The 24,333-nt window shown below is 45.7% G+C and overlaps 2 protein-coding genes across 18 annotated transcripts in view; one reads left to right on the forward strand and one right to left on the reverse strand.

Moving 5' to 3' along the window:
• LOC137424531 (eukaryotic translation initiation factor 4 gamma 3) overlaps positions 1-24,333 on the forward strand; it is a 269,017-nt gene that overhangs the window by 126,843 nt on the left and 117,841 nt on the right. For all 17 annotated transcript variants that reach the window (XM_078775553.1, XM_078775566.1, XM_078775569.1 and 14 more), the window contains one exon: positions 4,377-4,510. In XM_078775553.1, the coding sequence (XP_078631679.1) occupies positions 4,377-4,510 (134 nt within the window). The remainder of the gene's footprint in view (positions 1-4,376; positions 4,511-24,333) is intronic.
• LOC144891473 (general transcription factor II-I repeat domain-containing protein 2A-like) lies at positions 13,680-23,223 on the reverse strand. The gene is made up of 4 exons (XM_078775091.1): positions 23,180-23,223; positions 21,954-22,694; positions 14,147-14,224; positions 13,680-13,778 (listed from the first exon to the last, which is right to left on the reverse strand). The coding sequence occupies exons 2-4, from the start codon at positions 22,686-22,688 to the stop codon at positions 13,680-13,682; spliced, it is 912 nt and encodes a 303-aa protein (XP_078631217.1). The 5' UTR covers positions 22,689-22,694; positions 23,180-23,223.

Here is a 24,333-nt window from a genome sequence, read left to right on the forward strand (position 1 = left end):
GGAGGTGCAACGTTTTTCGGTTTTTCCAAGATGGCGGCCTAACCACGTGACTGATGACGTCATGAACATATTTTATTCCCCATGGAGAGTTCTTTACAATGAGCCATGTCTCAATTTTTTCTATTCAGCACTTTCGGAGATATGGAGGTGCAAAGTTTTTCGGCTTTTCCAAGATGGCGGCCTAACCACGTTACTGATGACGTCATGAACATATTTTATTCCCCATGGAGAGTTCTTAAAATGAGCCATGTCTCAATTTTTTCTATTCAGCACTTTCGGAGATATGGAGGTGCAAAGTTTTTCGGCTTTTCCAAGATGGCGGCCGAACCACGTGACCCATGACGTCATCATTAACATATTTTATTCTCCATGGAGAGTTCTTTACAATGAGCCATGCTCAATTTGTTCTGTTCAGCACTTTCTGAGATATGGAGGTGCAAAATTTTTCCGTTTTTCCAAGATGGCGGCCGAACCACGTGACTGATGACGTCATCAATAACATCTTTTATTCTCTATGGAGAGTTCTTTACAATGAGCCATGTCTCAATTTTTTCTATCCATAACTTTTGGAGATACAGAGGTGCTGTTTTTCGGTTTTTCCAAGATGGCGGCCGAACCACGTGACTGATGACGTCATCCTTAACATATTTTATTCCCCATGGAGAGTTCTTTTCAATGAGCAATGTCTCAATTTTTTGTAATCAGCACTTTTGGAGATATAGAGGTTCTAAGTTTTTCAGTTTTTCCAAGATGGCGGCCGAACCACGTGACCTATGACGTCATCATTTATATATTTTAGTCCCCATTGAGAGTTCTTTACAATGAGCCATGTCTCAATTTTTTCTATTCAGCACTTTCGGAGGTATGGAGGTGCAAGGTTTTTCGGTTTTTCCAAGATGGCGGCCGAACCACGTGACTGATGACATCATCATTAACATATTTTATTCTCCATCGAGAGTTCTTTATAATGAGCCATGTCTCAATTTTTTCTGTTCAGCACTTTCGGAGATATGGAGGTGCAAAGTTTTTCGTTTTTTCCAAGATGGCGGCCGAACCACGTGACCGATGACGTCATCATTAACATATTTTATTCCCCATGGAGTTCTTTGCAATGAGCCATGTCTCAATTTTTTCTGTTCAGTACTTTGAGATATAGAGGTGCAAATTTTTTCGGTTTTTCCAAGATGGCGGCCGAACCACGTGACCGATGACGTCATCAATTGGGCACAGTCTATTCCTGGGGAAGACCAATATGTGTGCAAAGTTTGGCGATTCTACGTGCAACAGTGTAGACGCAGTGCTGCAAACAGACAGACAAACAGACAAACAGACAGACAAATGAAAAATCGGTCAGAGACCGAGGACTTGCCGGAATGTAATTTTTTATCGGCCATTTAGGACAAATATGGCGGCCGAAACACGTGATAGATGACGTCGTCATTAACATATTTTATTCCCCATGGAGAGTTCTTTTCAATGAGCCATGTCTCAATTTTTTCTATTCAGCACTTTCAGAGATATGGAGGTGCAATTTTTTCCAAGATGGCGGCCGAACCACGTGACCGATGACGTCATCATTTACATATTTTATTCCCCGTGGAGAGTTCTTTACAATGAGCCATGTCTCAATTTTTTCTGTTCAGTACTTTCGGAGATATAGAGGTGCAAAGTTTTTCGGTTTTTCCAAGATGGCGGCCGAACCACGTCACCGATGACGTCATCAATTGGGCACAGTCTATTCCAGGCCAAGACGAATATGTGTGCAAAGTTTGGCGATTCTCCGTGCAACGGTGTAGACGCAGTGCTGCAAACAGACAGACAGACAGACAGACAAACAGACAAACGAACAGATCAACATACTTGCCGGAAAAATTTTTCCGGCAAGTAACAAACGAACAGATCAACATACTTGCCGGAATCTTTTCCGGCAAGTAACAAATGGACTCAAATGCAATACCCTCTACTCTGGCAAGGGTAATAAATTTTTCTCCTGCGTTCCCTCTCGAGACTCTGAGGTCCACCGTAACCGTGGTTTGGGGAGGTAACACATAACTATATATATATATATATATATATATATATATATATATATATATATATATATATATATATATATATATATATATATATATATATATATATATATATATATATATATATATATATATATATATATATGTATATATATATATATATATATATATATATATATATATATATATGTATGTATGTATGTATGTATGTATATATATATATATGTATACATATATACATACATACATATACAGTGCATTCAGAAAGTATTCAGATCCCTGCACTTTTTTCACATATTATGTTGCAGCCTAATGCTGAAATCGTTTAAATTCATTTTTTCCCCTCATCAATCTTCACTCAATACCCCAGAATGACAAAGAGAAAACAGGATTTTAGAAAGTTTTGCAAATTTATTAAAAAGAAAAAACTGAAATATCACATTGACATACGTATTCAGACCCTTTGCTATGACTCTTGAAATTTAGCTCAGGTGCCTCCCATTTCTCTTGATCATCTTTGAGATGTTTCTGCACCTTGATTGGAGTCCACCTGTGGTAAATTCAATTGATTGGACATGATTTGGAAAGGCACACACCTGTCTATATAAGGTCTCGCAGCTGACAATGCATATGAGAGCAAAAACCAAGCCATGAGGTCGAAGGAACTGCCTGCAGAGCTCAGAGACAGGATTGTGTCGAGGCACAGATCTGGGGAAGCCTACAAAAAAATTTCTGCTGCATTGAAGGTTCCCAAGAGCACAGTGGCCTCCATAATTCTTAAATGGAAGAAGTATGGAAGAAGTTTGGAACAACCAGGACTCTCCCTAGAGCTGACCGCCCGGCCAAACTGAGCAATCGGGGGAGAAGGGCCTTGGTAAGAGAGGTGACCAAGAACCCGATGGTCACTCTGGCTGATCTCCAGAGATCCTGTGTGGAGATGGGAGAAACATCCAGAAGGACAACCATCACTGCAACATTCCACCGATCTGGGCTTTATGACAGTGGCCAGACGGCCTTTCACTGAGGAGTGGCCTCTCCTCAGTGAAAGACGCATGAAAGCCCGCTTGGCGTTTGCAAAAAAGCACCTAAAGGACTCTCAGACTGTGAGAAACAAGATTCTGTGGTCTGATGAAACAAGATTGAACTGTTTGGCCTCAATTCTAAGCATCATGTCTGGAGGAAACCAGGCACCGCTCATCACCTGCCCAATACCATCCCAAGGGTGAAGCATGGTGGTGGCAGCATCATGCTGTCGGGGTGTTTTTCAGCAGCAGGGACTGCGGGTCTGTTCAGGGTTGAGGGAACAATGAAAGGAGCAAAGTGCAGAGATATCCTTAATGAAAACCTGAAACGGAGTGCTCAGGACCTCAGACTGGGCCGAAGGTTCACCTTCTAACAGGACAATGACCCTAAGCACACAGCCAAGACAACGCAGGAGTGGCTTAGGGACAACTCTGTGAAGGTCCTTGAGTGGCCCAGCCAGAGCCCTGACTTGAACCCAACCGAACATCTCTGGAGAGACCTGAAAAGGGCTGTCCACCGACGGTCCCCATCCAATCTGACAGAGCTTGAGAGGATCTGCAGAGAAGAATGGCAGAAAATCCCCAAATCCAGGTGTGCAAAGCTTGTCGCGTCATACCCAAGAAGACTCGAGGCTGTAATCACTGCCAAAGGTGCTTCAACTAAGTACTGAGTTAAGGGTCTGAATACTTATGTCAATGTGATATTTCAGTTTTTTCTTTTTAACCCTTTGAGTACGGATGACATCCAGTGCCGCAACCCGCGAAAAAGTTTTGGTACAGATGACGTTACTACATGTCATCGACTATACCTATAAATAGATCATCAGTACATGGTTGCATTCCCGTTCCAAAATGCCAAATGAATCCCGTACCTGGGGTATTTTTATCCAAAAAAATCCCGTACTCAAAGGGTTAATAAATTTGCAAAACTTTCTAAAATCCTGTTTTCTCTGTCATTATGGGGTATTGAGTGCAGATTGATGAGGGAAGAAATGAATTTAAACGTTTTCAGCAAAAGGCTGCAACATAACAAAATGTGAAAAAAGTGAAGGGGTCTGAATACTTTCTGAATGCACTGTGTATATATATATATAATTGTTTTTTTTGTGCTGTTGCAAGAAAGCCTAATAATTGCAGTCAAAGACCTTCCTGTGAATTAGGAGCACAATTAGGATGTTGTGTAGAAAACCTTTCATGCATTTTGATGAGGTTCACTCTTGTAAAGGGGAGAAAAAGTTTGAATAAGCAGTCATTCTTAATTCGTGGTGGTATTGTATTGCAGTCTCCACTTCATCAGTTTTTGTTTTCCTTTTGTGTGCAGTGTCTGGAGCACCACAGTACTACCCAAGCCCATCTCAGACTACTCTACAGACATACAGCTTTCAACCGAACAGCCCATTCATGACAGTGCAAGCGAACCAACAACCGTCTATGCCGAAACGGGAACGCAAACAGGTGATTGTTCGACCAACCTATTGAAATGAATTTTACACTTTTTTTTTTTTGTAGTCTGAATAAGCAATGGGGGAATCGTTAGTGTAATTGTGTTGAATCCACATGTGCTCTCCACTTCTCACATCTCTAGAAATGGTGTAATTCCTGTCGGGCTGTGACTCAGTAACAAAAGCAAAAGCTCATTTTGAATCCGACTCAGTAATTTTTGCAAAGATTTTCCTTGGTCCTGGATCGGCTCGGAACTCGGATAATTTTGCATTACATCAATGAATTGAATTTCCTTGGATTTGATTTAAAAAAAAAAAAAACCCACCTTTAGAGGCCATTTTTCCCCGCAAGCAGGGGTTGGCCTTTTTCGGGAACTGTGGTTGTTGTTGTTTTTTCGGTCCCCTTTTTGAAGCAATGTTTTACGGCCGGATGCCCTTCCTGACGCCAACCCTTTTTGCCGCCTTTAACGACAAGCAGGGAATTACCAGTGAACTGGTACTCAATTTGCCGACCTCGGAAGGATGACAGACTGAGTCAACCCCCCTGGCGTTAATTCAGCGATTGACCGGGATTCGAACCCAGGATCCTAGGATCCTAAGCCGGCATCCTAGCCGCTAGCCCAACACCAGGGACTTGATTTGATTGAATCTTGGATCCAACTTGAATCCAACACCTTGGATTTGATTGAATGGGATAAATTTGCAATGGATGAATTGATTAGATTTTGGTGAAAATCTGGATCTGGACATTAGAATGTTTGAAGTGATTCTTCACCATCGAGAGATTAGGGCCCAAACCGATGTATACAGTGCATTCAGAAAGTATTCAGACCCCTTTACTTTTTTCACATTTTGTTATGTTGCAGCCTTATGCTGAAATCGTTTAAATTCATTTTTTTCCCTCATCAATTTACACTCAATACCCCATAATGACGAAGAGAAAACAGGATTTTAGAAAGTTTTGCAAATTTATTAAATAGAAAAAACTGAAATATCACATTGACATAAGTATTGAGACCCTTTGCTATGACACTTGAAATTTAGCTCAGGTGCCTCCCATTTCTCTTGATCATCTTTGAGATGTTTCTACACCTTGATTGGAATCCACATGTGGTAAATTCAATTGATTGGACATGATTGGAAAAGGCACACACCTGTCTATATTTAAGGTCTCACAGCTGACAATGCATATCAGAGCAAAAACCAAGCGATGAAGTCGAAGGAACTGCCTGCAGAGCTCAGAGACAGGATTGTGTCGAGGCACAGATCTGGGGAAGCCTACAAAAAAATTTCTGCTGCATTGAAGGTTCCCAAGAGCACAGTGGCCTCCATAATTCTTAAATGGAAGAAGTTTGGTACAACCAGGACTCTTCCTGGAACTGGCCGCCCGGCCAAACTGAGCAATCGTGGGAGAAGGGCCTTGGTAAGAGAGGTGACCAAGAACCTGATGGTCACACTGGCTGAGCTCCAGAGATCCTGTGTGGAGATGGGAGAAACTTCCAGAAGGACAACCATCACTGCAACACTCCACCGATCAGGGCTTTATGGCAGAGTGGCCAGACGGAAGCCAAACAGTTCAATCTTGGTTTCATCAGACCACAGATTCTTGTTTCTCACAGTCTGGGAGTCCTTTAGGTGCTTTTTTGCAAACTCCATGTGGGCTTTCATGTGTCTTTCACTGAAGAGAGGCTTCTGTCTGGCCATTGTCAACTCTACATTTTATCATCTCCAGGCATGTGACTTTTCAGTGTGGCTTTAATTATGATGAAAGTGGGGTCGTATCAAAGCGGGGTCGTGTCAAAGCGGGGTCGTGTCAGAGCGGGGTCGTGTCAGAGCGGGGTCGTGTCAAAGCGGGGTCGTGTCAAAGCGTGCTGTATCGAAGCGTGCTGTATCGAAGCGTGCTGTATCGAAGCGTGCTGTATCGAAGCGTGCTGTATCGAAGCGTGCTGTATCGAAGCGTGCTGTATCGAAGCGTGCTGTATCAAAGCGGGTTTGTATCAAAGCGTGTCTGATGAAAGTGGGGTTGTATCAAAGCGTGTCCGATTTTATAGAAGAAGAAGAAGTGCTAAATGTTTTTACGGCGTCGCCCATAGGGCAAAGCCGTCTAGAACAGTGTTTGTCCGTCCGTATGTATGTATGTATGACCCCTCAAACGTATACCAATCAGAGCTGAAGATCTGGTTACATGACAGGGTGATGTGATTACGTCTAATGTCATTGCGACGTACAACGGCTGACTCCACACACCACCATTTTGATTTATATGCCGTTCATGCCGAACATATCGTCGAACCTGTCATATATCACAATCGCCATACTCTACTTTCACGTTTTTCATTCAGTGTGAAATACAAACAAACTGGTTGTTAAAATGGCCATCAAATATCGAAAGCATCGGCGTTACGGCTTTTCCAACAATACAGTACTTGTAGGCCTTAGGCGTTAAGCCTCACCTTCGGACCGTTTCGGACAAATTAAGCCCAGGTTTCTTAATACGGTAGTGTATCGTTTCAGTAGTATCGTTTTCGTAATAATAATGTCGTAATATATAACCATAACACTTTAATCCCAATGTCATGAATGGAAAATTAATGGATTGAAGCGGGGTATGGTTCATGATCAATTATGAGCGGTGTTCGGCACTAATATTAATAATCGCGGAGGTAAGGAATTCGCCTCGGGTTTTTTAATAGTAATATCATTTTCGAAATATAACGTTAAAATTATAGTAAATCTAATCGTAACACTAATCCCTTCATAGTGATTGCAAACGTACTGGAAGTTAAAATATATCATCTTCTACATATTAAAGTAGCAGCAGTTTTGTGTCAGTTACATCATTACGTCTATGTCATTACGACGGCTGACTCCACCTGATATTTTAATTTACTAGTAGGCCTACAACCGCTCACTATGGGAGCTGCAGGAAGGGTCATTCTTCTTTGGGGTATATAGATTACAGTCGATCTATGGTCCGGTCTCAAGAACATTCGGTGTGTGTTTATTTACCAAGTTTCTTGTTGGGAGATCGCCAAGTGTTTTAAGCATTCGAGCAAGCACTCCATTCAAAACTGTTAAGGAACGGCTGACTTGGCAAATGCTAGCTAGATGCTTGATAAATGAGCACACCTCCACCCCTTGTGAAGTATATAGATTACAGTAGATCTTCGCTCAGTTCTGTAAGTAAAACGTACTTCACGGATGTCGGGATTCCTCCAAATTTCTTTGTTTAATGTTACTAACGGCATTAGCGACTGTTTGAAAAGCGAATCGTATGTGTTTGTGGTTTATAATATTTTACAAGCCCGGCTGCGCCGCTATTAGACTTTCCATCTTGTTTTCCTTCTGCGGTTTCAACAAAACATTTATTATACTACCAAAGCAGGAACCCTTTAGACCTGGGGTATCCATACCCCTTGGAGGTATGGGGACCAAAATCTGGGGGTATGGGACTCGTAATAAATTATAATAATAAATTGTAATAAATTCAATGAAATATTAACTTTAAATATATAATAAATATATATTTAAATATAAATATATATATTTCAAAAGAAATTATATTTGTATAATTATATTTTCAAACAAATATATATTCAATTTTCTAATAAAATTTGATTAAAACAACTATACGCCCCGGGCGTAAGCATGCGATTACAATGCATGATTGACATGACAATGACAACATTTACATAGCGATTAGGGCGGGTCAAAGTTCACACTGAGCCAATGTGCTGTCACGTAATGTAGGCCCTACATTACGTGAGATTGTAGGCCATTAGGATATTAGGTAAAGAACCGAATATCGGCAATTACAAACCTCATTCTCAATTTGATTCTGGTGAAAATGTCCTTCCACCTTTTGCCCTGTTCACATGACTCGTGGTTGTCCCTCTAGGCTCCCTCTCCCCGTTGGTATTTTGTGAATATAAGATTATACTTCACGGTTCTGTTTAAATATTATTTAAACTTTCCCCTGCAGTGTTTTATTCAGTGGTACATTACAACACACTGTTTTTCTTCCTATTTAAAGGCTCTTTTCAATTTCCTCTTCAACTCATTCCACTTCAAAAAAAATTCAATCTCTTACAATTCTTCCTTACTACATGTTCTAAACTCACTTTCAATTCCACCCTCCTCTGTCGTTCTTAAACGGATCTCTGACTTGAAAATCACAATAAACCCAATTTGTTATAAATGTTCGTCTTTCATTAATCATCCACTTTATAAACTCCCCCCTTGCCCCTCCCCTCCTAAACTCCCCTTTTGCCCCTCCCCTCCTAAACTCCCCCCTCACCCCTCCCCCTCAAAACTCCCCCCCAACCCCTCCCCTTCAAATCTTCCCCCCCCCCCTGCCACCCCTCTCCAATTCTCCCCCCTCCCCCCTCCTCAAAGCTGCCTCCTCTCCACTTCATCTCCCTTCTATCTCATACCTCCACCTCCCCCAATCTTCTACTTTCCTCTGCCCCCCCCCCCCCCTCCTCAAACATCCCCTCACTCTGCCTCATCCCATCACCATCAAACCTTTCGTCCTCATCCTTCCCTTTCTTGTAACTCTTCTGTAATCTCTGACACACTATCAACTGCTCTCCCTACCTCCCCCTCTCATCCTTCATCTGACCCTACCCCTCCCCTCCCCTGTCCAGCACCCGATGCTCCCCCTCTCGCTTCATTAACGGTATGGATCTCGAACATCCGGGGCCTTCGCTCAAACCTGACTGATCTCTCCATTCAGGTTGCTTCTGACAATCCAGACTTGATCTGCTTAACAGAAACTTTCCTCCTTCAAGATTTCTCTGATTCCTTAATATCTCTTCCTGGTTACTCCCTCCTCCGGTATGATAGACCTGAGCCTTGTCCTGGTGGTTGGGTTGCTATCTTTATCAAAAACTCTCTTCCTCACTCTCCTTGCACTGCCCTCTCTCCACCTCACCCCCAGGAGTACCTCTGGCTATGGCTTCCTCTCTGCTCCCACCTTTTGTTCATATGTGTTCTCTACCGTCCTCCAAACAGTGATGACTCAGTTTACATTTCGCTGTCTGACAGCATGGACCAACTTCTATCCACTCATCCCAACTCTCTCTTCCTCATACGTGGCGACTTCAACTGTCATCATGCCAGCTGGCTGGGTGTGGGTTCCTCCAGTCATGTCATGTAAAATTCAACCAGTCATGGCACCTCCGCAAAGGACTTCTGTGACTCATTGGGACTGAGACAATCTGTCAATTTCCCGACCCGGATCTGAGTCAATGGAGTATCTTCTCTTCTAGACTTGGTTATGACCAACTTCCCTGCAAATGTCTGCTGCTCTTCTTCTGCTCCAATCGGTTCTTCTGATCATGTGCTTGTTAAAGTGGACATCTCTCTGGCCATTCTCAGAGAGCCTCCTCAGCGTCGACGAATCTGGCATTTCACTCAGGCCGACTGGCACGGTCTTCAAGCAGCCATCAATCATCTGGACTGGTCTCCCATCTCTGCTGCCTCTGACATCAATTCTTCCTGGGAATTCTTCCAAAGTAAACTGCTCTCTCTCATGCACAGATTTATCCCATCTCGTCTTCAGTTGTCTTACCCTTCCTGCCGTCCATGGTACACTGAATCTTGTGGTGAGACAGTTGCCCTGAAACAACTTGCCTTTGCCTCTCGGAAGGCTAATCCAACTGAAGGCAATCTCAGTTCCTTCCACCCAGCTCGGAACAAGTGTGTGTCTACCCTCAGGAGTGCAAGGAAGCGCTATCTCTCCACACTCAAGAATGAACTCTCAAACCCGTCTCCTTCCTCCAAATCCTGGTGGCGTCTGGTCAAATCCGTTTCTGGTGTTTGTTCCCCCTCCATCCCCTCCCTCACCTCAAATGGCTACACAGTTGACGCCGCATGTGACAAAGCCGAATGCATCAACTCTGTGTTTGCCTCAAAATCTTGTGTCCCAAACCCATCTCTCGCTGTTCCCACCTTACCCAGTCGAACCCAACTGCTCCTGGACTTTGTGTCCTTTCCCCTGCTTTAGGGCTCCTGGACCCCCTGCTTTAGAAGGACAAGGAAGAAAAAACATAATTATTATTTTGAAATATTTATTGAAGCAATCGAAAAATATATAAAAGTGCAAGGAAGGAGCACAACACCAACAACAGTCATAAAAATCCTTTTTTTTATTTTTTTTTAAACTAATTTTACTTCATTTTATATCCTCAATGACATTCACAGATAGACAAGCAATATGTTTGTAAAGTACAATAAATCATTTTTTCATTAAACCCATCAATTGTCCTGACGACAAAGTTCATTGTGAAAAGATTACAAAAGTCATCGACTCGACAGCATGAACGTGTCAATAAGACTCGTTTGTTATCACTGCAGGCCTGCTTCTTGATATTGTTTTTCAATTCCTATTTTAATAAAACATGACTTGTAACGACTAATCAAATCTCAACGACATTGACAGAGCTAGACTGTAACGGTTACAGTGCTCGAACACGGTAACATTTTACTTTGAAACTTACAAAGAGAAACAGCATGACCATGACCAATCTATAGAACATCTGATTCATATATGATAATTGATAACAGACATTTCTACCTCACACACTTGCAAAACACTGCAATTACTTCATTTCACGTGACAGGAACATATCCGACTTATTTTCCAAGTTGACAGTCAACCCAGGCTTGACTTAGATTTGGCTCGGAAGCGCAACTCGCCGAATTTGAGTTCGGTTACAGCACTACTGGGTACACTACTGGTGGTGTGCTCGTGAGGCATCCACAGAGTTTGTTTTGAATGTACCGGTATTTTTGTCTTTCGGATGAGAATTTCGTCGTTTAAATTCCTATAATTTTTCTTCTTCGTTCATATGCTGATTGGCTGAGGGGTGTGGCTGTGCCGCTGATGCCATGCCCATTGCTGGTTAGGGCAGGAATTTGTAATTTGTTCATGGTGTCGGTGATAGCTCACTTCCTCTTCGCGAATGATACCATGGGATCTTTAAGGTCCACCAAAGAATGCTGGTAGATGGGATGTTCGTCCATCTGAGAGATTTTTTTTGTTTTTGTTTTTTTGTATACAAGATCGAGGCTCGTGAAAGAGCGAACATTCATCACACAGAAAGACAAACCGACACATTAAACATATAACATCGGGAGCGGTAGACAAGATGGGGAGAGAGGGGGAAGGACACAAACACAACATTTGAGAGCAGGGACCGAGAGACATGGAGACATCGAGAGATCTGTGGGAGGGAGAGGGCTTTGGGGGGAGGCATGGGCAGGGGGGGGGGGGTGGGAGAGGTATAAAACATATGGACACTGCCAGGACTTCCAGGAAAGAAGTTGGAATTTCAAACAAGGTGGATCTGGGGTGAATTCGCGGGGGTAGAAAAGATCAAGGTTTTGGATGGGGGAAGATAAGAGATGGTGGTGAACAGCTGTTTTAAAGACCTGGAGGGAGGAGTGGGATTGAAGGGAGTGAGGGAGTATGTTCCAGAGGCGGGAGAAATGAGGAATGAAAGAGTGAAGGTGAGCAGAGAGCCGAGATTTCGGCAGTTTAACCATCAGAGGGTTGCTGGCAGATCTTGTGCGACCTGTAGGAATATTTGGGGGACAGAGCACAGAGAGAGCTGGGGGTGCAAGGCCGGAGAGGAGTCGGTAGAAGACAGAAAGACCACCTACCTGCCTGCGGTGAGTGAGTGAAAGGCCCTCAGAGACAGCTTCATCGCGGGAGATTCCAATAATTGTGAAAGCTTTGGTTTCAACAGCGTGAAGCCGAGCTAGGTGTGAGGCAGGAGCACCGGCCCATAGGGGAGAACAGTATTCCATTGAGCTGCGGATGAAAGCCTTGTATGTGGTGAGGAGCTCAGGTGTGCCGAGGAAGGACTTCGCACGACAGAGGATGCCCAGTCGGCGACTGGCTTTGGAGGCCAGCTTGGAAATGTGGTTTTCCCAAGAAAGATCATGGCAGATAGTGAGACCCAAAAGCTTGAGCGACAGAACTTCTTGGAGAGGATTGTTGAGAAAGTAGATGGGAGGGTTGTCCAGTCGATCTTTTCGGAGAGACATAGTAAGAGTGTGAGATTTGTCAGGATTGAAAGACATGTTCCACTTGTTTGACCAGTCTGTGATTTTGTCCAAGTCTTCAGAGAGTGAGGAGGCTGCAGACTGCCGATCTGAGGGAAGAGGAATGGAGCGGCAGAGAGTGGCATGCATAGATAGAGAGGATTTTCCAGAGAGTCCATTTTCTAGAGTATCCAGAGAGATAGAGATCACACAACCATTGATGAATTACCCTCCCTGTTAAACGGCAGGATGACAGTTTATATCTGGGTAGGGCTTCAAACCCAGGCTATACTTCATGGAGGCGAGTGTGTGTACCACGAGGCCATTCTATTAGTCCTTCCCCTAATTCTGTTTATCTTTGAAAAAAGGTTTTGCTATTTATGGCTCAATAGGCTGTACAGGCAGAAATACAATGCCATTCAGGTGCCCGGTGACAGCAGACGCCATTGCGTCCCAGCTCCTGAAGAACGGTCGCTTCCCGGATGCAGACAAAAACTTTGCCCGCCTGACGTTGCGTGAGGTGTCTTCTCTCTCCAGGGCGGCCAGCGTGGATGCCAATCTCTCTGGAGACTTCACAGCAGCCGAACTTCAGTGCGGCCATGAGCAAACTCAAGCCGGTTAAGTCACCAGGCCGTGACAACATCTATCCGGAGTTCGTCATCCACCAGAGCACAACAACATCTGGTTGGCTGTGTTCGTTCTTCTCGTTGTGCCTCCGGAGGTCCATGCTCCCGAAGACCTGGCGCCGTGCTTCCGTCATAGCCCTGCCGAAGCCGAACAAACCTGCGGAAGATCTCAAGTCCTACAGACCAATCTTGTTGCTCTGCGTCCCATTTAAGATTCTGGAGAGGATGATCCACAGCCGCATCGACCCAGTGGTGGACCCACAGCTCCCGCGGGAACAAGCCGGTTTCCGTCGTGGCAGTTCAACAGTGGACCAGGTAACATGACTCACACAAGATATTAAAGACAGCTTCCAGGACAATGAGAAAGCTGGCGTAGTGTTCCTGGACCCGACAGCTGCATACTACACCGTTTGGCACCGTGGACTCCACCTGAAGTTGCTGAGGACAATCCCAGACCGGCATATGGTGAACTTCATCATGGAGATGCTGTCAAACCGCAGCTTCATCCTACAGACCAGCGACGGCCAGCGCAGCAGGCTCAGAAGACTGAGGAATGGTGTCCCGCAGGGTTCTGTTCTCTCGCCGATGCTGTTTAACATCTACGACCTGCCGGATACAACATCCAGAAAGTACGGTTACGCGGACGACCTGGCCATCATGCTGCAACGACCAACATGGAAGGCGATGGAAAACGTTATCAACCAAGACATGGGCACCTTGGTAGCCTACCTCCGGAGGTGGCGTTTGCAGCTCAGCATTGGTAAGACAGTGTCAGCGGCATACCATCTTAACAACAGAGAAGCAAAAAGGGAACTGGACGTGTTCGTTGACAACAAACGCCTGGAGTTCCAGCAGGCCCCAAAGTACCTCGGTGTATGCCTAGCTCGGATACTGTCCTTCAAGCAACACCTAGAAGAAGTTAAGGCCAAGGTGACATCAAGGGTCTCGCTTATCTGACGTCTCGCTGGTACAACCTGGGGAGCCTCCACCAAGACCCTACGAATATCCACGCAAGCCCTGGTCGTCTTTGCAGCCGAATACTGCGCCCCAGCCTGGAGCAGAAGCCCACACGTGAGAAAGGTTGATGTTGCCATTAACAACACCCTCCGCATTGTAGGTGGTTGCTTGAAGCCCACCCCGGCATTCCACCTGCCAGTCCTAGCGGGAATCGCCCCGGCCGGCCTCTGACGGGAGGCTGCTACCCTCGCCCTGGCAAGGAATGCCCAGAAACACGACTGGCACATCCTGCACAACACCACAACGATAGTGGCGCCTCCAAGCAGACTCAAGTCCCGCCATCCCTACAACAAGGCGGCACAAGAGATGCTCAGTTCTATCCCTGAGGACCTGTCTAGAAGCGCATGGCTGGCGGCATCTTGGAAGCATGTGTGGGAAACGGCCGGGCCCACCCGTATCCACTGCTACATCTGGGACCCAGGAGGTGGCGTCGTAGGAGAAGACCTACCACGCCTGCAGTGGACCTTGCTGAACCGTCTACGTACGGGGGTCGGCCGCTTCAAATCATCGCGAAGATGTGGGGCCTGGCAGACAGCGCCGCGTGCGAGTGCAGCGAGCCTGAGCAGACTGCCGAACACATAATTACCACCTGCCCCCTATACAGACCACCTTCATAAGCCGGCCTCTTTGACGTAGGACCAGAGACGAGGGCATGGCTGCACGACACTGAGCTGGCCATCTGATGATACACGAAAGAAGAAGAAGGCTGTATCAATTGCTGCCATATTTGCCTTTTGAATTGTTCTGTCCGTTCATGGCAGTGCCATCTTATTCGTCCATATTTGTCCCCCGTCGCTCAGCGGAGCGAAAGGGGGACTATGGCTTTCCTCTCCGTCCGTGTGTCCGTCCGTCCGTCCGTGCGGGCGTGCGTGCGTAAGCGAAGGATCGCATTCGAATTTGGTGTGTGGGTGCAACCCACGTCAAAATCCAAGATGGCCGCCGCCATGTATGTCTAATGCCATGTATGTCTGAACCTTGTAACCTGCATATCTTGAAAAATAAGCGAAGTACCAACTTCTAATCTGGTGTGTGGGTGTATCTAGGCATAAGGAAGAACGCTATTGAAAATTGGGTCGCCACGTCAAAATCCAAGATGGCCGCCGCCATGTATGTCTGAACATTGTGAGATGAATATCTTGAAAAATAAGCGAAGTCCCAACTTATAATTTGGTGTGTGGGTGTATCTCGGCATAAGGACGAACGCTATTGAAAATTGGGTCGCCACGTCAAAATCCAAGATGGCCGCCACCATATATATGTCTGAAACTTGTGAGCGAAATATCTCGAAAAATAAGCGAAGTACCAACGTCTAATCTGGTGTGTGGGTGTATCTAGGCACAAGGAAGAACGCTGTTTAAAATCGGGTCGCCACATCAAAAGCCAAGATGGCCGCCGCCATGTATGTCTGAAACTTGTGAGATGAATATCTTGAAAAATAAGCCAAGTACCAACGTCTAATTTGGTGTGTGGGTGTATCTCGGCATAAGGAAGAAAGCTATTGAAAATTGGGTCGCCACGTCAAAATCCAAGATGGCCACCACCATATATATTTCTGAACATTGTGAGCGAAATATCTTGAAAAATAAGCGAATTACCAACTTCTAATCTGGTGTGTGGGTGTACTAGGCACAAGCAAGAAAGCTGTTTAAAATTGGGTCGCCACGTCAAAATCCAAGATGGCCGCCGCCATGTATGTCTGATGCCATGTATGTCTGAACCTTGTAACCTGCATATCTTGAAAAATAAGCGAAGTACCAACTTCTAATCTGGTGTGTGGGTGTAACTAGGCATAAGGAAGAACGCTATTGAAAATTGGGTCGCCACGTCAAAATCCAAGATGGCCGCCACCATATATATGTCTGAACCTTGTGAGATGAATATCTTGAAAAATAAGCGAAGTACCAACTTCTAATCTGGTGTGTGGGTGTATCTCTGCATAAGAACGAACGCTATTGAAAATTGGGTCGCCACGTCAAAATCCAAGATGGCTGCCACCATATATATGTCTGAAACTTGTGAGCGAAATATCTCGAACAATAAGCGAAGTACCAACGTCTAATCTGGTGTGTGGGTGTATCTATTGGGTCGCCACGTCAAAATCCAAGATGGCCACCGCCATGTATGTCTTTTTTTTTTTTTTTTTTTTTTTTTTTCTATACTGAATCGAGGCTCGTGAAAGAGCTGACAACCGCGAGGGAAAGACAAAGACAGTACATGGGGACCGCGAGGGAAAGACAGTACATGGGGACCGCGAGGGAAAGACAAAAACAGCACATGGGGACCGCGAGGGAAAGACAAAGACAGCACATAGGGACCGCGAGGGAAAGACAAAAACAGCACATGGGGACCGCGAGGGAAAGACAAAGACAGCACATAGGGACCGCGAGGGAAAGACAAAGACAGCACATAGGGACCGCGAGGGAAAGACAAAGACAGCACATAGGGACCGCGAGGGAAAGACAAAGACAGCACATAGGGACCGCGAGGGAAAGACAAAGACAGCACATAGGGACCGCGAGGGAAAGACAAAGACAGCACATAGGGACCGCGAGGGAAAGACAAAAACAGCACATGGGGACCGCGAGGGAAAGACAAAGACAGCACATAGGGACCGCGAGGGAAAGACAAAGACAGCACATAGGGACCGCGAGGGAAAGACAAAGACAGTACATGGGGACCGCGAGGGAAAGACAGTACATAGGGACCGCGAGGGAAAGACAAAAACAGCACATGGGGACCGCGAGGGAAAGACAAAGACAGTACATGGGGACCGCGAGGGAAAGACAAAAACAGCACATGGGGACCGCGAGGGAAAGACAAAGACAGTACATGGGGACCGCGAGGGAAAGACAGTACATGGGGACCGCGAGGGAAAGACAGTACATGGGGACCGCGAGGGAAAGACAAAAACAGCACATGGGGACCGCGAGGGAAAGACAAAGACAGTACATGGGGACCGCGAGGGAAAGACAAAAACAGCACATGGGGACCGCGAGGGAAAGACAAAGACAGTACATGGGGACCGCGAGGGAAAGACAAAGACAGCACATGGGGACCGCGAGGGAAAGACAAAGACAGTACATGGGGACCGCGAGGGAAAGACAAAGACAGCACATGGGGACCGCGAGGGAAAGACAAAAACAGCACATGGGGACCGCGAGGGAAAGACAAAGACAGTACATGGGGACCGCGAGGGAAAGACAGTACATGGGGACCGCGAGGGAAAGACAAAGACAGTACATGGGGACCGCGAGGGAAAGACAAAGACAGTACATGGGGACCGCGAGGGAAAGACAGTACATGGGGACCGCGAGGGAAAGACAGTACATGGGGACCACGAGGGAAAGACAAAAACAGCACATGGGGACCGCGAGGGAAAGACAAAGACAGTACATGGGGACCGCGAGGGAAAGACAAAAACAGCACATGGGGACCGCGAGGGAAAGACAAAGACAGTCAACCTTGTGAGATGAATATCTTGAAAAATAAGCGAAGTACCAACTTCTAATTTGGTGTGTGGGTGTATCTCGGCATAAGGAAGAAGGCTATTGAAAATTGCGTCGCCACGTCAAAATCCAAGATGGCCGCCACCATATATATGTCTGAACCTTGTGAGCGAAATATCTTGAAAAATAAGCGAAGTACCAACTTCTAATCTGGTGTGTGGGTGTATCTAGGCACAATCAAGAACTCTGTTTAAAATTGGGTCGCCTCGTCAAAATCCAAGATGGCCGCCGCCATGTATGTCTGAACCTTGAGATGAATATCTTGAAAAATAAGCGAAGTACCAACGGGCGTGCGTGTGTGCGTGCGTGCGTGCGTAAGCGAAGGACTGCATTCGAATTTGGTGTGTGGGTGCAACCCACGTCAAAATCCAAGATGGCCGCCGCCATGTATGTTTGATGCCATGTATGTCTGAACCTTGTAACCTGCATATCTTGAAAAATAAGCGAAGTACCAACTTCTAATCTGGTGTGTGGGTGTATCTAGGCATAAGGAAGAACGCTATTGAAAATTGGGTCGCCACGTCAAAATCCAAGATGGCCGCCGCCATGTATGTCTGAACATTGTGAGATGAATATCTTGAAAAATAAGCGAAGTACCAACTTCTATTGTGGTGTGTGGGTGTATCTCGGCATAAGGACGAACGCTATTGAAAATTGGGTCGCCACGTCAAAATCCAAGATAGCCGCCACCATATATATGTCTGAAACTTGTGAGCGAAATATCTTGAAAAATAAGCGAAGTACCAACTTCTATTGTGGTGTGTGGGTGTATCTCGGCATAAGGACGAACGCTATTGAAAATTGGGTCGCCACGTCAAAATCCAAAATGGCTGCCACCATATATATGTCTGAAACCTGTGAGCGAAATATCTTGAAAAATAAGCGAAGTACCAACTTCTAATCTGGTGTGTGCGTGTATCTAGGCACAAGCAAGAACGCTGTTTAAAATTGGGTCGCCACGTCAAAATCCAAGATGGCCGCCGCCATGTATGTTTGATGCCATGTATGTCTGAACCTTGTAACCTGCATATCTTGAAAAATAAGCGAAGTACCAACTTCTAATCTGGTGTGTGGGTGTATCTAGGCATAAGGAAGAACGCTATTGAAAATTGGGTCGCCACGTCAAAATCCAAGATGGCCGCCGCCATGTATGTCTGAACATTGTGAGATGAATATCTTGAAAAATAAGCGAAGTACCAACTTCTATTGTGGTGTGTGGGTGTATCTCGGCATAAGGACGAACGCTATTGAAAATTGGGTCGCCACGTCAAAATCCAAGATGGCCGCCACCATATATATGTCTGAAACTTGTGAGCGAAATATCTTGAAAAATAAGCGAAGTACCAACTTCTAATCTGGTGTGTGCGTGTATCTAGGCACAAGCAAGAACGCTGTTTAAAATTGGGTCGCCACGTCAAAATCCTAGATGGCCGCCGCCATGTATGTCTGATGCCATGTATGTCTGAACCTTGTAACCTGCATATCTTGAAAAATAAGCGAAGTACCAACTTCTAATCTGGTGTGTGGGTGTATCTCTGCATAAGGACGAACGCTATTTAAAATTGGGCCACCACGTCAAAATCCAAGATGGCCGCCACCATATATATATGTCTGAAACTTGAGCGAAACATCTCAAACAATAAGCGAAGTACCAACGTCTAATCTGGTGTGTGGGTGTATCTATTGGGTTACCACGTCAAAATCCAAGACGGCCGCCGCCATGTATGTCTGAACCTTGTGAGATGAATATCTTGAAAAATAAGCGAAGTACCAACTTCTAATCTGGTGTGTGGGTGTATCTCTGCATAAGGACGAACGCTATTGAAAATTGGGTCGCCACGTCAAAATCCAAGATGGCTGCCACCATATATATGTCTGAAACTTGTGAGCGAAATATCTCGAACAATAAGCGAAGTACCAACGTCTAATCTGGTGTGTGGGTGTATCTATTGGGTCGCCACGTCAAAATCCAAGATGGCCACCGCCATGTCTGTCTCAACCTTGTGAGATGAATATCTTGAAAAATAAGCGAAGTACCAACTTCTAATTTGGTGTGTGGGTGTATCTCGGCATAAGGAAGAAGGCTATTGAAAATTGCGTCGCCACGTCAAAATCCAAGATGGCCGCCACCATATATATGTCTGAACCTTGTGAGCTTAATATCTTGAAAAATAAGCGAAGTACCAACTTCTAATCTGGTGTGTGGGTGTATCTAGGCACAAGCAAGAACTCTGTTTAAAATTGGGTCGCCACGTCAAAATCCAAGATGGCCACCGCCATGTATGTCTGAACCTTGTGAGATGAATATCTTGAAAAATAAGCGAAGTACCAACTTCTAATTTGGTGTGTGGGTGTATCTCGGCATAAGGAAGAACGCTATTGTAAATTGGGTCGCCACGTCAAAATCCAACATGGCCGCCACCATGTATGTCTGAACCTTGTGAGCGTAATATCTTGAAAAATAAGCGAAGTACCAACTTCTAATCTGGTGTGTGGGTGTATCTAGGAACAAGGAATAACGCTATTGAAAATTGGGTCGCCACGTCAAAATCCAAGATGGCCGCCGCCATGTATGTCTGAACCTTGTGAGCGGAATATCTTGAAAAATAAGCGAAGTACTAACTTCTAATCTGGTGTGTGGGTGTATCTAGGCATAAGGAAGAACGCTATTGAAAATTGGGTGGGCACGTCAAAATCCAATATAGCCACCTCCATGTATGTCTGAACCTTGTGAGCGAAATATCATATCATGGCATGTTTTCTGCGTCTTAAACATTGTCAACTCACATCACTTCACCTACGGGGGACTGAGGCGTAACGCTTGTTTTCTGAGCTGGGGCCTTTTGCAGTCTGGCACATAAACCAGTATCGCAAAGGCCATATTTTGGTTTTCGTTTTGGCTGCATAGAGGCAATTATGGTGGAGTTGAACTGGCACGATTGTAAAGAATTCCTTGCATTCTGAAATTGAAAAGGCAAGGGTGGGTGTGCAATGTGCATCTGACATAATGCAGTTTCCATCTGCTAGAGCAGGGGCGGGCAACCTTTTCAGAGTGAGGGCCAGATGAGACTTTTGGAAGGAGATCGCGGGCCGGAGTGAAAAACGAAATCTCAGAATTACTATATTTTGTTTACATGAATAGATTGTACAAAAATTGCATTGAACACTCTACAAATCAATGAGACTGCTGGTGCTGTTTGCCATGAAGAAGTATTTCCATGTCTGGCTCGATGTTTGAGGTAGACAACAGAAGAATGTCATTGAGGTGGCGGTCCGAGAGTTGGGAGCGAAGGTGAGACTTCGTGTACTTCATTTTCGAGAAGAGCTGTTCACAGCAGTAGGTGCTGCCGAACATGGCCACAATGCGTTGGACATGGGCAATGTATTTTTGAAAATTGTTAGAAGGGAGAACGGTGTCGCGGAAGAAGGACAATGGAGAAGAGGTGCGGAACTTCGCCTTCATTTCATCGTTGCACTGCAGCTCCACCAACTCCATCTGTAAGGAGGCAGGGGCGTCTTCCACGGGGAAGTCAAAGGGAGCAGTGAAAAGCTTGAAGTCCGCAGCCAGCACCCTGACTCCTGCAAAACGGGAAGCAAATTCCTCACGTAGAGAGTTGACGACACTAACGCAAGTGCCCAGGTCCACATCGTCAGGGGCACATGCAGCAAGGCGAGGAAAATGCACAAACTGACCAGAAGCCAATTGAGCCTCCCACAAGCGCAGTTTAACCTCGAAGGCAGTGATGTGCGCGTACATGTCTGTCACGAGAATGTCTTTGCCTTGCAGCTTTATGTTGAGGGTGTTCAGGTGCGCCGTGATGTCCGTGAGCAGGGCCAGGCGAGCTAGCCACCGCGGATCAGAGAATTGATCAGCGTGGGGAAGGTTCTTCTGACGTAGAAAGGTGGCAATCTCCTGCTGTAGGTCGCACACCCGAGACAGCATGGCCCCACGACTCAGCCAGCGTACCTCACAGAAGTAGAGCAGGTCGTTGTAGTGCACGTTCACCTCGTCCATCAGTGCCTGGAACTGACGATGGTTAAGGCTGCGGGAGAGGATGGAGTTGACAACCTTCACCACGACAGACATGACACCAACGAGGTTGGCAGACTTAGCGCACAGGGACTCTTGGTGGATGATGCAGTGCATCTTGTTAATGGGCTGAGTGTATCCGGCGGCTGCACAGTGACGCACTAGCAGCGAAGCGGCGCCCTTCTTCTCACCAACCATCGCCGGGGCACCGTCGGTCGTCACACACACAAGACGGGAGAGGTCCAGGGAGTGCTGATCAACACACAGAAGCACGGCGTCGCAGATGTCTTTCCCAGTGGTGGTGTCGCGCAGCGGGACAAGCTGGAGGAATTCCTCACACACTTGAAAGTCAGCGGTGACGCCACGGATGAAAACGGACAGCTGGGCCGTGTCCTTTGTGTCGGTGCTCTCATCCAGAGCGAGGGAAAAGGCGACGAAATTTGAGCTGCGTGTTTTGAGTGAGTCGTGCACGTTTTCCGACATATCCTCGATGCGGCGACGAACGGTGCGGGACGAAAGGCTCACGTTCTCAAATGCGGAACGCTGCTCTGGACAGACGGAGTCCACTACAGCGAGGAGACATTCCTTGATGAAGTCCCCATCCGCGAATGGCTTCATTCGGCGAGCAAGGATGCGGGAGACTTCATAACTGGCGCGCGTCACCTTTTCGGCCTCAGTATTCTGCTTGCGGAAGAGTGAAGTTTGTTTCTCCAAGTTGCCTGATAGTCTAACCATGGCGTCCTTCCTTTCGGTGGCAGACACCGACGCGAAGTTTGACGAGCGGTGCTCTGTCTCCCAGTGGCGGCGCACGTTGTACTCTTTTAGGACAGCCAAAGTCTTCAAGCATATGAGGCACTGGGCCTGTCCAAAGCGCTCGATGAAGAAGTACTTCTCCCACTCAGGGTTGAAGATCCGACGCTCGAGGTCCACTTTCCTCTTCTTAACACGCTGGGTCGCAGACATGATGAGCTGAAAAGGAAGAAAATTAGGTATATCAGCAATGAATAAATGATGTAACAGCAAGCAATCTGGGGCACAAAAAATCTCGGAAGACGAATTGTACAGATGAATGTATTTATTTTGCGCGCACGTGGCCAACGCTGAATATGACACAGTTTCACCGTAAAACTGAAATACAGGAAATGAATCAGTCTGCATACTTTTTTTTTTAAAGAGTTCGTTTTCCTTTTAAATAAAAGTTCGTCAATTTCGTTTTCCTTTTAAACAAAAGTTCGTCAATTTCTTTTTTCTTTTACAAACAGAAAGTTCGTTATATATTTTTTTTCTTTACAAATAGAAAGTTCGTTATATTTTTATTTTTACAAATAAAAAGGGAGAATAAAATTATTTAAACGCAGCAAATGAAAGATAATAACATGTTCTAACAAACAAAACAAAGCAAATTGAAAGAAAGTGAAAATTGAAATAGGTTTAGAGAACTCTGCGTCGCTTACCTCTTTGTTGCAAGTTATTTGTCCCAGACACCAACGTTTGTCGCAAGCTGACTGAATCGGAAGGACGTCCGTATCACATGCCGGCTGATTTGAAAAGACCGCCTATCAGCAAGCAGGCGGTGTCTAGGCAAGACAGTTCCCCGTGCGCATGTCTTCCGGAAGAGGACGGTGCTGAAGACAAAATGTCCCTTTCTTGAATTCAGACCGGCTAAATATAAACTCTTACATTTACAAATGATATGAGTTTTACTGGGAGGTCCGCGGGCCGGATTGCAATAATAAAGCCTAGCAGGGTGGCGGGCCGGACGCTAAGCCTTCGCGGGCCGGATGTGGCCCGCGGGCCGGGGGTTGCCCGCCCCTGTGCTAGAGCAAGCTAAAAATATATAATTTGGCTGTACTATCATTTGCCCATCTAGATGAAGTAATAATTTGGTGCAATGAGCTGTTTCTCATATCACACGAAATCAAAGGTCCCAGTGTCATTATTTTTCAAATGTAAATCATTTTTGTTTTTAATTCTTCGTTATATTTTGTTATAAAGCCTTGTGTTGGCTTAACTGTTAAGGTGGTTGGCTTAAGATATTTGGGTCTTGAGTTTGAGCTCCTGTCGTGGCGGCAAATAATACCAGTTGGGTTGACTCAGCCTGCCGTCCTTCCGAGGTGAGCATAATGAGTACCAGCCCCCTGGAAACCGGGGGCATTGCTTTAGTGATACAACCGCATTCCCAGCAATGATGCAACCAGCAGCCTCACGCACATATTAAATAATAATAATAATTTTGTTGCAGCGTTTAATCCTCTTGCAACATTGCTATGATGCAGCACCCTAATAGCTCTGCCCCCACAGTCTCGATACAAGTCTTCTCAATCCTTGCCTTTCAAAGGGCTCGTAATATATTATTTTCATGCGCGTTGCACCACTGGGTCTCATCAGTCCTGTAAGCACAGCTATCTGTAACCACGTTTGTTTGCCTCCATCTTAAATAGTACAAGTGCATATGGCTTGTTGATGATACCAGTCTCCTGATCGGTGTATCGATATCGTAAGTGTGTAAAATACATATTGCAACACTAGCAGAAGTACCCGGCATTGCCGGGCGGGGGAGGGGAGGTGGAAGGGGAGGGGAACGGGGGGGAGGGCAGGAGAGGGGGGA

This window comes from Myxine glutinosa, chromosome 4 (assembly GCF_964187855.1).
Source record: "Myxine glutinosa chromosome 4, kmMyxGlut1.1, whole genome shotgun sequence".
Lineage (NCBI taxonomy): Eukaryota > Metazoa > Chordata > Myxini > Myxiniformes > Myxinidae > Myxine > Myxine glutinosa.

Excerpts from the sequence above, each read along its gene's own strand:
- LOC144891473 (XM_078775091.1), bottom strand. The coding sequence starts at position 22,688 with ATGTCTGCGACCCAGCGTGTTAAGAAGAGGAAAGTGGACCTCGAGCGT. Across the intron at positions 14,225-21,953 it reads CCCTGGACCTCTCCCGTCTT|GCTGGGGCGCAGTATTCGGC; the intron begins GTGTGTGTGACG and ends CTTCTGCTCCAG. Across the intron at positions 13,779-14,146 it reads TCTTGGTGGAGGCTCCCCAG|GTCGTAGATGTTAAACAGCA; the intron begins GTTGTACCAGCG and ends TGTATCCGGCAG.